The sequence below is a fragment of the Gorilla gorilla genome, chromosome 7 (assembly GCF_029281585.2).
Source record: "Gorilla gorilla gorilla isolate KB3781 chromosome 7, NHGRI_mGorGor1-v2.1_pri, whole genome shotgun sequence".
NCBI lineage: Eukaryota > Metazoa > Chordata > Mammalia > Primates > Hominidae > Gorilla > Gorilla gorilla.
In genome coordinates this window covers 26,763,111-26,775,136 of record NC_073231.2, presented here as the reverse complement: position 1 = coordinate 26,775,136, position 12,026 = coordinate 26,763,111, and the positions used below count along the sequence as shown (strand labels likewise).

The 12,026-nt window shown below is 56.0% G+C and overlaps 1 protein-coding gene across 8 annotated transcripts in view; it reads right to left on the bottom strand.

Annotated features, from left to right (window-relative positions):
- Positions 1 to 2,127: 2,127 nt before the first annotated feature.
- SORBS3 (sorbin and SH3 domain containing 3) overlaps positions 2,128 to 12,026 on the bottom strand; it is a 31,537-nt gene continuing 21,638 nt past the window's right edge. For 6 of the 8 annotated variants that reach the window (XM_019032414.4, XM_063709127.1, XM_019032416.4 and 3 more), the window contains 9 exons: positions 11,456 to 11,595; positions 11,227 to 11,279; positions 11,072 to 11,118; positions 10,765 to 10,879; positions 8,348 to 8,473; positions 6,401 to 6,712; positions 5,801 to 5,904; positions 5,178 to 5,284; positions 2,128 to 2,956 (listed from right to left, as the gene is read on the bottom strand). In XM_019032414.4, coding sequence (XP_018887959.3) covers positions 2,895 to 2,956; positions 5,178 to 5,284; positions 5,801 to 5,904; positions 6,401 to 6,712; positions 8,348 to 8,473; positions 10,765 to 10,879; positions 11,072 to 11,118; positions 11,227 to 11,279; positions 11,456 to 11,595 — 1,066 coding nt within the window. In that variant the 3' untranslated portion in view covers positions 2,128 to 2,894. Of the gene's footprint in view, positions 2,957 to 5,177; positions 5,285 to 5,800; positions 5,905 to 6,400; positions 6,713 to 8,347; positions 8,474 to 10,764; positions 10,880 to 11,071; positions 11,119 to 11,226; positions 11,280 to 11,455; positions 11,596 to 11,745; positions 11,995 to 12,026 lie in introns of those variants that run through there. The other 2 variants (XM_031013657.3, XM_055348914.2) reach the window with 2 other exon arrangements.

Genomic DNA, 12,026 nt, shown 5'->3' with positions numbered 1-12,026 from the left:
CAATAACATTCATTCAGTGAATACTGAGTGCCAGGCACCGTGCTTGCCTCTGGGAATGGAGAGTGAATCAAACACAAGCCCATCATTTCCTCAGAGAGCCCCTCCTGCATGCCTTGGACAGACTCTACAAATAGCCCCAGGTTCATCTGGCAGGGCTTTCTGATGGGTGGGTTGTGAATTCACAAAACCCACCACAAAGACAAGTCAGCGAACCCAGGCAGGGCACACCTCTGTGGCATAGAAGGGGACATGTCCTGCTCATAGCCTCTCTGTGGCCCTAGGTAAGCCACGTCACTGCCCTCCCCTCTCTCATGGGTGAGCCATCTCCAGCAGCCTCTGATCCTCCCTTCACCTCCCCACTCAGGCCAGGTCGAGGCACAGAAGCATCTTTCAGGCAGGACCGTGGTGCAGGCAGCCCAGGGTCGGAGGGTTTGTTAGCTGCGGGAAGTGCCAGCGCTCCATCAAAGAGAGGGCGTGGAGTTGGTCTCTGTCCCAGGGAGAGGAGGCCTCAACCCTGATATGTTTTATCAGGGAATCAGGGAGTTCATGAAAAAAGAGCTGGGATGGGGGAATGGCAACCAGGCCAGTGGGTTCTGAGGAATGGTTGTTTCCAGGCCAGGATGGGCTGGACCTGCCCATTTAGAACCAAACCAGGGTGAGGATGGAGGTGGATGGAGGACTCGTTCTTCCAGCTGCTGTTGAACCCCTGCTGGGTCAGGCCGCACCCAGGTTCAAGAAACCAGCCAGGGCTAGGCCACTGCCCTGTCAACCACGAGCCCCTCCCCTCTGTCCTGACAGAACTGGGCACCACCACCTTTCACTCCAGCCACCACCTCTTCACACCTGTCTTAGGTGACAGGCCTAGAAGACAGGATTGCCAGGAAGAACATAAAAGCGGCCCAACCTGGGCCGCCCTAGAGAAGTCCCTGACCTCACACATGACCTTCCTTCTCCAAGGGCCTGGACGAGGGCTGCCTGGGCATTTGGTAGATTTCAGGAAGTGAGGTGGACCTGACTTCAGCATTTAATAATGATGTGAGCTAGACAACTTAATTTCTCAGAGGCTGGGTCTCTCCCCCTGTAAAATGGAATCATGACCTGCCATCGTGAGGCTCACGTTAGGTAACACACGGAGAGGCCCTGGTGCCCTGCTCACCTCTCAGCAGCAGCCGAGAAATGGAGCTTCCTTTCTTGGCAGAGTGGCCATGCCTGGACTGTGCCACCACTGCCACCCCACAGGGACCTGCAAGCTCCAGGACTATAAAACCTTGTTCAAGGTTGGGCGCGGTGGCTCACGCTTGCTATCCCAGCAGTTTGGGAGGCCGAGGTGGGTGGATCACCTGAGGTCAGGAGTTCGAGACCAGCCTGGCCAACATGGTGAAACCCCATCTCTACTAAAAATACAAAAATTAGCTGGGCATGGTGCCGCAACCCTGTAATCCCAGCTACTCAGGAGGCTGAGGTGGGAAAATTGCTTGAAGCCGGGAGGCAGAGACTGCAGTGAGCCGAGATCGGGCCACTGCACTCCAGCCTGGGCGAAAGAATGAGACCCCATCTCACACAGAAAAAAAACAACAAAAAACAAACAAACAAACAAAAAAAACACCCTTGTTCAAGAGGAGTTTTGGCTGGCTGTGCCTGACCACTCCCAGCTTCCCGCAAAGGATTGCTCAAAAGCCTGAGCCCAAAGAGGAGAATAAACACACACACACACACACACACACACAAGGGCTTCGGTGTGGAAACAGAGCACACAGAAGGAAAACAGCAGAATAGTTAGAAATGTCATCTAGCCCAGCAACCCCACGGTGGCAGCTCCAGAATCAAAACAGTCTGCAAACAAGGCCACATTCAGTCCCCCATCTCTGGTGTCTCCCTGCTACCAGGGCCTGGCACTGTTCATTCTCCCAGCACTTCTTGCCACACAGCTGCCCAATTGTGGGGGCTGCTCCAGCCTGCCTGACACCCAAGGGCAGAGATCTTTGGAGGTAATAATGGTGTTTTTCCATCCTCCTCTTACACACCTGTCCCACCTGTCTCCCAGCACAGCCCTCCACAGAAGGAATTCCCATCTCCTAGACAGGAGGAGGCATCCCCTACCCCAAGGAAAAGGCCACAGAGACAAGGTCCCTTGTGTCCAGGTTTATTTTACATTCTCTTCCAGAGGGGACGTGGGGCTGGGGGAGAGCCAGCAGGCAGGCGGGCAGCACACAGCAGTCTCCCTGGGGAACATTTGAGCCAGGCTAGTGGTGCCTGGCCCCACAGTGTGGGGTGATATGCCAGGGCCAGGGCCAGGACTTGGCAGCCCCTGGGAAGAGGAGGCCTTGGGGCCAGAGCTCTTGCCAGGCCTAGATCGCTAAGAAGGTGCTGCGTCTGTCCCCCACCTTGCTCCGCCCCCCCAAGCCCAGCTGGAGGCCAGAAGGCAAAGAGGGCAGCCAGCAAGCTGGGGTGGTGGGAGGAACCCCAGCAGGCGGGGGCGGCCTTTGGTCTCTACGAGGCTAGGAAGCTGGTTCTGGTTAGAGGAACCCCGTGGGGGCAAAGCGGAGAGCTGGTCCCTGTTAGAGGAAACGCTGGAGCAGGATGGGGGTGGGGGACTTGGGGTCTGGTCTCAATAAGGCCTGGAAATGGTCTCCACTTCAAAGCAGACCTCTGTATTTGGGGAGTGGGGTGGGGAGGAAATGAAAGGGCTGTGGGAGGAATGCCTGTGAGTCGTGGGTGGGAATCAGTCCAGGGGGCTTCGAGGGGGGTCCGAGGGAAAGGCTGCGGGGGTCGTCTGCAGATGCTGGGAGCTCAGGTCCTGGGGAAGGAGGATGTGGGCGGGGGTCCTCTCCCTCCCACGAGTGCCACCGCTCCCCACCCCATCCTGGCTGGCTCCAAGTTGCCATGGAGACCACTCACACCGGGGCAACGTAATTTCCAGGGAACGTTCCGAATTTCTGGGTCCTCCGGGAGACACCTGAAAGAGGAAAGGCAGGAAGAGCTTTCCCCACTCCCTTCTTTAAGAGGGATGCAGGGGTGAGGGCCTGCCCCCTGCCGGCAGTGCCCAGAACTGTAGGGGAGTTCTGTAGGGGAGCCCAGGAGGGAATTGGATTTGCTCTCCTCCTTCCTGCCCCCTAGCGGCAGAAGCTTAGAAGGGCAAAGCTACACTTCCCACACTCAACCACCAAAGAATCTGAGCAATCAACAAATGTGCATCACACTGTACACAGCACAGAGTCACTCCCCCCCTCCTCCGCAAAGTGGGGACACAGGAGGAGGAATCACAGAACTGAAATCGGGAGAAACGTCCCTGGTCTAATAGGGCACCCTCACTTAGAGATGGGTGGGAAGGCCTATGGGAAGGCTGAATGCATTGCCCGAGAGCACCCCGACGCTTAGGAGTAAGCTTGGGACTCCGATCCAGGCCTTTCAGCGCCACAGAAACTCGTCTCTTGAAGAGGAGGAGGGGGAACCCCAGCGGGCAAAGCATCTGGGGGGCCTGGCACCCGATGCTTCCCCAAAGCCAGCACTTCCGTTGGCTGCTTTCCTTCGTGCCCTGAAGAGAACGACGCCCTGGAGGAAACTGGCACCAGCCCAGGGTCACTGATGGAGTCACTGGGGACCCAGGCCAGGGTTGCCGACCTTCAGAGCCCTGCCCCTTTTCCCTGCACACCCCTGCCTCTGGAGCAGCCCTTGGGGAGAGCGCCTGGTGGAAAGGACCAGGGCTCACCCCTGTGTATCCCCACATCCCCCAGCTGGTTCCTCCAGCCTGGGAGGAAGAGGGAATGGAGAAATATAGAAATACAGAAATGTAATAAATATTATTATATTCCTATATATAGAAAGATTGGAATATAAACTGAAATGAACGTCACTCCTGACCTTGGGTGAATGGATGGATGATCCTGGGCCTCCCCTTCCAGGCTGGCACCCTGACTTCCTTGGGGGCAGCCCGTGCTCGTCCCACCCCCACCCTCGTCCTCTGCCCCGAGTACCTCCCTTTCCTCTTGGCCTCCCCAAATCCTTCCCCTGCCCTTCCAGGCCCAGCTCCCTCATTTCCTCCAGGAAGCCTTCCCTGACCTGCACTAACTAAAATGGTCACCGCTTGCCACATGTGGCTGTTGGGCACTTGAGATGTGCCTGTGCAACTGAGGAACTGGATTTTTAATTTATTTCATTTGAGCTACATTTCAACAGCTGAATGCAGCCGGTGGCTGCCATACCGGAAAGGGCACAGGTCTCGCCCATTCCTCTCAAAGCGCTTGTGGCTCCTAATACAAAAGTGGTACTTTTTCTTCTTGTCTGCATAGGTTTGCAAAACTTTATCAGTAGTTGTAAAAAAATTCCAAAGCAAAAGTGTATCCAGTAAATTTGAATGCATCTCCAAGCACCGCCTCCCTCCCTCCCCCACTAGAAGGTAGGAGCCATTCACAGGCTAGTGCTTAATGGTCCTGGGTGGGTCAGTACAGCTGGCTGGCAGCTGTACTGGGATCAGATCAGGAAGGGTGGGCTGCCAGGTCAAGGGGCTGCCCAAGCAGCCCCCCAACTCCTCAGGCTTCAAAGCCTGCTTGGGGCGGGGCAGGGGGCTTCTGGCCACTCTCTTCTCTCTGGGGACGGCCCATCCTTTGAAGATGAGACCTGCACAGGGCCCGCCCACTCTGGGGAAAGAGGCCATGTGAAGCCTGGTGGGTTGGTCACCTTGATTCAGGCTGAGGCCAACCTGAGGCTTCCTGCATTTGTCCTTGGTCAGAGCTGCCCTTGGGCCAGCCCTGAGGGGCTGGGACCTTTCTCCATTCCCTCTTCCTCCCAGGCTGGAGGAGCCAGCTAGGTCAAGTGTGAGCCCTGGTCCTTTCCACCAGGAGCTCTCCCCCAGGGCTGCTCGAGGCAGGGGTGTGCAGGAGGAAGAGGCAGAGCTCTGGAGGTTGGGAATCCTGGCCTGGGTCCCCACTGACTCCATCAGTGACCCTGGACTGGTGCCAGTTTCCTCCTGGGCCTTGGCCTCTTCATGAAGGAAGGCAGCCAACAGAAGTGCTGGCTTTGGGGAAGCATCGGGTGCCAGACCCCCCCAGTAGCCCAGTCGGAAGCTGAGTCGGGGGGTGGTCGGCCATGAATCTTTGCTGAAGCAGCACTGGAAGGAGCAGCACCCCACCCACATCCCCTGGGGCCCTGAGATGCCCCCTCCCGGCCTGCCCACATACCCACAAACCAGCCATCGTCACACTGCTGCATGACGTCCACCCTGTCCCCCTCACGCAGCTCCAGCTCGTCTTCGTTCTGGGGCCTGTACTGGTACATCGCCCGGTACCTGCGAGAAGCGTATCATGGCAACCAGAGAATGGGCCCAGAGGCTCTAACCCAAGTGTTGCCGCTTCCTGTGAATGCCCTAGGGTCCCTTCATGCTCTCACTAGCCCCTGACCCAGCTCCTCAGAGAAACTCTGCCTGTGCTCACTGCAGTCTTTCCCAGGCCTGCCTCCTGCCCTCTGGGCCCTAAGCACTGAACCCTCACCTCCTCTGAGCACCTGGTGCCTTCCTGTCCATTCCACCAGTTCCACACTTCAATTATACATGCACCGACCTCAGGGCTAGAAACCCAATGAGGAGACCAAGGCCACAAGGCCACATAGCTGCCAGGAGGGATTGGGAACATCACAGACCAGCGCCTCCTCCCTGCCCCAAATCACCATAAGCTCTTCGAGGACAAGGGCTACCTCGTAGAAGTTTCCCAAATCCACAGGTGGGGACTTGGGGGAGGGTGGAATATGGGGCAATGCCTGCCAGTGACCCCCCACGTCTGATCAAGAGCCCTCAGATGGTACTCACGGGGTCCAGTGTATCTGAGAGGTGTTAGGAGAGGAGGTCCCCAGGTCCAGGGGATGGCTGGGACCTCGAGAGTGGGACAGAGCTGGACCAGGGGTGCCAAGATTCTGGGAGTTGACAGGAAGAAAGGGATGTCAGAGGGAGGAAGACGATGGGTACATGTAAGCCTGAGGGAGGAGGCCCAAAATGGGCGTTCCCAGTCCACCTGCCAGCGCACCTTACAAACGGCTTCATCTTAGCCTCCAAACCCCCAGGGCACAGGGACACCTGCTGTGACTATTTCATTTCACAAGGGCCAGAAAACTGAGGCCCAAGTAAGGTGAGTGCCTGGGTTTCTGGACGCCAGCATGGATGAACCAAGAACACCCAGGGTCAGGAGCCTGGGCCGGCTTTGGGATTCCATCTAGAGCTCCCTGGGCTAGAGCTCGGTAGATTGAGGTCCCCCAGGCCAGGGTGGGGCTGCCATACTAGCTTCTGCCCTGTCACCCCACTCCTCTGTCCCAGGGCTGTCTGGGAAGGAGTCCCAAGTGTGGACAAGTCACGGGGGTGGGGGATGAGGGGTGAGGAGGAGGTCGACTCTCTGGTGGAGGCAGGCTACCTCACCTGGGTCTGGGGTCTAGGCTCCTGGGTGGGGAAGGAGAAGCCAGTGCGACGGGGGGAGGTCTGTCCCCCCCAGTCGGTGGGGTCAGCTGGGCTGCGCGGGGCTGAGTGGGAGCTGGGGTGACGGGCTAAGTGTGCGGCAGCGGTCAGGCAGGGAGACGTGGGGAGCTGGGGGCCGTCGTCACAGAGCCGGAGCCGGGGTTCACGAGACACCTGCACGTAGCTGGCAGGGAATATGCCTTGGCGCCCCGTGCCCGTGATGCGTCCCTCGTACCAGTTCTCGTTCACCTTGCGGATCAGGCAGATGTGCCCTCCCTGAGGGGGGAAAAGTCAGTGTCTGTGGGGCCTTCCTGGTGCCATGGACCCACGGGTGCCTTATCTGGGCTGTCTCATTCAACCCTAACACCTTGGACACACGAGGGGTAGGAATCGCAGGGGCCCAGCAGTTTACCCGAGTCACACGGTAAGAGCAGGAGCCAGGAGCCAAGCCCAGGCTGCCCAGGCAAGGCTGAGGCTGAGACTGGGTCCTGCCTCTTGGGAAGCTCAACGGGTGTGCATCCGCCTTCGGCGTTCATAGCAAGGTCCCTCCCCAGAGCTCCGATCACAGGTGAGCCCGTGGCTAATAATACAGATCCAAACCCAGCTCCACCAGGCCAAGCTGTGTGGCCTCAGGCAGCCTGCTCTGTCTCTCTGAGCCTTGTTTTCTCCTATGTTAAGTGAAAATAACCATACTGTCACTATGAGGTGTGAACGAGATCAACAGCCCACTCCTTAGACACACTGGACAGGTGCTACCACTACTGCCCTGCCTGGGTCCTGTTCCTGCCTCACGCTGGGGGACCTTGTCATGAGTGTGTCAAAAACACACTCCCCAGGACAGGCAGGGAGTCCTGAAGGCCACAGGCTGGCTGACATTAGGTAGAACGACCCCCTGGGAGGGTGGCCTCCAGCCCTTGCCTTCCCCTGTCCTCTCCTGCCCCCATCTGTCTCCATCCAGCCACCTTCTTCCCCCTCTGTCCCTGGGGCCAGCTCTTCTGGGAGGCATTCACTATGGTCCGTCTTTCGCTTATTTTGGGAGCATGATCACTGCTCCCAAAATCAACCAAAGGCAGACCAGTTCCCTGCTTTCTAGAATAGCATTTTTCAAACTTGTTTCACCACAATCTACAGTTAAAAATGTTTTAATAACAGGCCAGAATACATATATATGTGCGTACACAGAACTGCCTACGGTATGATAAAGTGCTTTCTGCTCGCAATGCATGCTAACATTTCTGTCTATACCTTTAAAAATGCTGAGTATGATCCCCTGCAACCTGCAGTTGAAAAAATATATATGTAACTCTAGAAGTTTATGATCATATTTTAAAAATGGACCAAAATTTCTTAGGAGGCTGGGGCAGGGACGGGGGATCGCTTGAGCCCAGGAGTTCAAGGTCAGCCCGGGCAACATAGTGAGATGCTGTCTCAAAAACAAGCAAAAAAAAAACACTACACTAAAGGAAGCATAATGAAAGAGACTGGGGAAAACTTTGAAATCCTGGGTGAAGCTAGGTACATCGGACTCTTTTTTAAAGAAGTGTTTTTAGGCCAGGCACGGTGGCTCACGCCTGTAATCCCAACACTTTAGGAGGCTGAGGCGGGTGGATTATGAGGTCAAGAGACTGAGACCATCCTGGCCAACATCGTGAAACCCCGTCTCTACTAAAAATACAAAAATTAGCTGGGTGTTGTGGCGCGTGTCTGTAGTCCCAGCTACTCGGGAAGCTGAGGCGGGAGAATTGCTTGAACCCGGGAGGCGGAGGTTGCAGTGAGCCGAGATGGCACCACTGCGCTACAGCCTGGCGATAGAGTGAGACTCTGTCTCAAAAAAAAAAGTGTTTTTAGTGCACATATTTACCTACATCTTCACCTGCCCCCACCCACCCCTCCATCTCCTGCCTGGCCCACCTTGCGGAAGGACAGCTCCACTTCCAGGTCCCCCTTGAAGGTGTACTGGGCCACAGCCTCTCCATACTCCAGCACCTGGTAGGTCGGGGGCTTGATGGGCTTAGGGATCTCATCTGCGGGCAGCACCTGCATGAAGAAAGGTCATGAGAAAGATTTGGCCTGGGCATCAACATAGCACAGGCTGGGGGTTCCTGTGAGACAGCAAAGAGAAGGTGGGCCCACCCCTAGGCAGAGAAAAGATATAAACACCAGACACAAGCCCTGGGGGCAGCCACGGGTGGGCACAGCCAAAGGGAGCTGGAGGATGGGGAGGAGTCTGGAAAGGCTCCCTGGAAGAAGAATTTTCCATAGGGATATATGGAGTGGGCGTTACTGAAGTGAAGAACTCCAAGAGAAAAGATGGAAGCCAGTCCGATTAGAGAGTTTAAGTTGGACCACAGAAGAAAATGAGGCGTTCCAAGCAGCAAGGGGAACTTGGGGAACTGTTCCAAAACTGAGCATTCACCCTTTTCTCACTGCTGAGAACCGGGTGTCCCTGGGTTCCAGTGTCTTGGTTCCTCCTCCCCATCTACCCCAGCTGGAGCCCAGAATCCTCATGTTCTCTTTGCTTCACTCTGCCCATAAAAATCAAGCAGCCAATAAACTATTTCACACAAAGATAGAAACGACTGGCGGAGTGAAATACTGTATATACTTTGTGAAATTTCAGGACCAAGTGGATCATCGTGTAAGCAAGGGAGGCCTAATGATACCTATCAAATCAAGAGCCTGAATTAAACAACAACCCAACCCATGGGTCAAAGAGGAAGTCACAAACGAGATGAGAAAACAGTCAGAGTTGATGAAAAATCAAAATGTGTGAGATGCAGTTAAAGCAGCATTGTAGGGAAAAATGTTTCAAATCAATAGTCTAAACTTTCATCCTAAGAAACTTAGAAAAATAACAAATTAAACCAAAAGCAAGCAACAATAAGCAAATAATAAAGAAGCAGAAATCAATGAAATCGAAAACAAAAACGAGAGAAAAACATAATAAAATCCAAAGATCAAGTAAATTAATAAAGCTCTAGCCAGAATAAGAGAAGACGCAAATTGCCAACATCAGGAATGAAAGAGAACATATCAGCCGGGCACAGTGGCTCACGCCTGTAATCCCAGCACTTTGGGAGGCTGAGGTGGGTGGATCACCTGAGGTCAGGAGTTCGAGACCAGCCAGGCCAACATATAGTGAAACCTCGTCTCTACTAAAAAATTACAAAAATTATCTGGGCGTGGTGGCGCATTCCTGTAGTCCCAGCTACTTAGGAAGCCGGGGCAGGAGAATCGCTTGAACCAGGGAGGTGGAGGTTGCAGTGCACCAAGATCCCGCCACTGCACTCCAGCCTGGATAGCAGAGTAAGACTCTGTCTCTCCAAAAAAAAAAAAAAGAAAGAGAAGACATCGCTACATATTTTAATGACATGAAAAGGATAGTAAGAGCCTATAATGAACACCTTTATGCCAGTAATTTGGATAATGTGACATATTTTAAAAGTCACAAATAGCAAAGATAACCTATCGCCCTCTATCTGTCAAGCCCAGAACCTGTCTCTGGAATCAAAAGACCTGGATTCAGATTCTGGATCTTTTACTTAATAACTTTTCACTGAACCTTGGCATCCCCATCTGTAAAACAGAGATAATCTATCACTCTCTGGGCAGTGAGAGGAACCAGGGCGGTAATACACCTGAAAGAGGTTATGCGTGTATATGTGATTTATAAACTGTTGCACACTTCCCACTCTTGCTAGTTGCCATTAGGATGATTTCCAAAGACAGCTTTAGAAAGATGGATCTGGGCCGGGCGCGGTGGCTCACGCCTGTAATCCCAGCACTTTGGGAGGCCGAGGCGGGCGGATCACGAGGTCAGGAGATCGAGACCATCCTGGCTAACACGGTGAAACCCCGTCTCTACTAAAAATACAAAAAATTAGCCGGGCGTGGTAGTGGGCGCCTGTAGTCCCAGCTACTCGGGAGGCTGAGGCAGGAGAATGGCGTGAACCCGGGAGGTGGAGCTTGCAGTGAGCCGAGATCGCGCCACTGCACTCCAGCCTGGGCGACAAACCAAGACTCCGTCTCAAAAAAAAAAAAAAAAAAAAAAGAAAGATGGATCTGAATGGTGAAAGTCTGGGACAGGAATAGTTGAGGAGCTGGCTGCTGGGTCCTCCCCTGGGCTAGGCTCCACCCTCATTTAGCAAACATTTCCTGGGGTCATGCACAGCATTGGGCCAAGCCCTGTGGGGGCCAAGGACAGTTCTGAGACACGCCCCAGCCCCTCACAGTTTTTTGCTTTAGGAAACCCAAGGTTTGCACTAAGTCTCTCCCAACCCCTGCGCCCTCCCAGCCCAGCCCCACTTGCTCTTGTCTCTCCTGCTCACCTCCACATAATTAGCAGGGAAGATGCCCAGGCGGCCGTGGTGCTCTCCCTCCAGCCAGTTCTTGTCCACCTCCTTGTGGATGTAGACAATGTCACCCTTCTGCAGAGTCAGCTCCCTGCAGGCGGGGACGAGGACCGCAGGGTAAGCTGAAGCCTTCCCAAGCCTCCTTCCCTTCAGACCCTGCCCAATACACTCCAGTCCTCTCACCCCTTGGGGATGCCCACTGCAGCCCAGTCCCCCTCCCCATCCCCCTCTGGGATGGCAGAGATTGCCTTGGGTGGAAGGGGAGGGGGAGGAGGGCGCTTACTTGGGGGACTGCGCCTGGAAGTCAAACTTGAGCCTGGCGGCCTTCCTCTAGGCAGGGGAGAGGACAGAGTGGGCTATCTCAGTTGGGCGGGTGGCAGATCCAGGATGGCAGCCTTGGGACCACTCCAGGTCCCCCACACCTGGTCCCCTCCTTACCTTCTTCTCTTCCCTCCTGGCTGGGCTGCCCCCTCCGTTAGAGGCACTAGGGTCTGTGGAGAAGCACAACCTCAGCTTGGGGAGGCCATACCTGGCGGATGGGGTTGCACCCCCACCTAGGGCAGGCACTGGCAGAAGCAAGGGGCTCTGTGACCTGCCACCCCTGGGGCACCAACATGCCTGGTGGGTGGGCATCTCCGTGAGAAAGAGAGCAGGGCTGGGTCCTTACCTCGGGTTGAGGAAGGGTAGACAAAGTCCCTCCGACCTAGGAAGGGGCTTCCTCCATCAGCCATTCTGTGGGGGCTCAGGGACCGGGCGGAACCCAGGTAAGGTGCATGTGGGGAGCTGGAGCTCCAGGCTGAGGCCGGGCTGCACGGGGCACAGAGACTGAGCCTCCAGCCTGGGGCTCCGCACCCCACCCTGGTCACCCCTAGACCGCTCTGACCCCCATCGCCCCCATCCCTGCCACCTCCTCCCAGGGAGTCTCCCGGGTCCTGGCCTCTCCACAGAATGTCCTACTTCCCGAGTCGCTGCGCCGGGAAGGGTGAGGCCCGGCAGGGCCCAGCGGGAGTGCCTGGGCCGTGGCGGGGCCGCCCTAACCGCGCTGCGCCCCCGGCGGCCGCGACCCCCGTCCTCTGCTCGGAGTTAGCTGCCCTCGGTGGCGCGGGAACGGCGCCCCGCAGAGAGTGGCGCTGCGGTCCCTCCGGGACACGGCTCTGCGGTTCCTTCCTCCCCCGTCTGGGCCCCGCGATCGCCCCCGTCCGCCCCGCCCGGCCGCGCCACGTTCCCTCCCGCCCGGC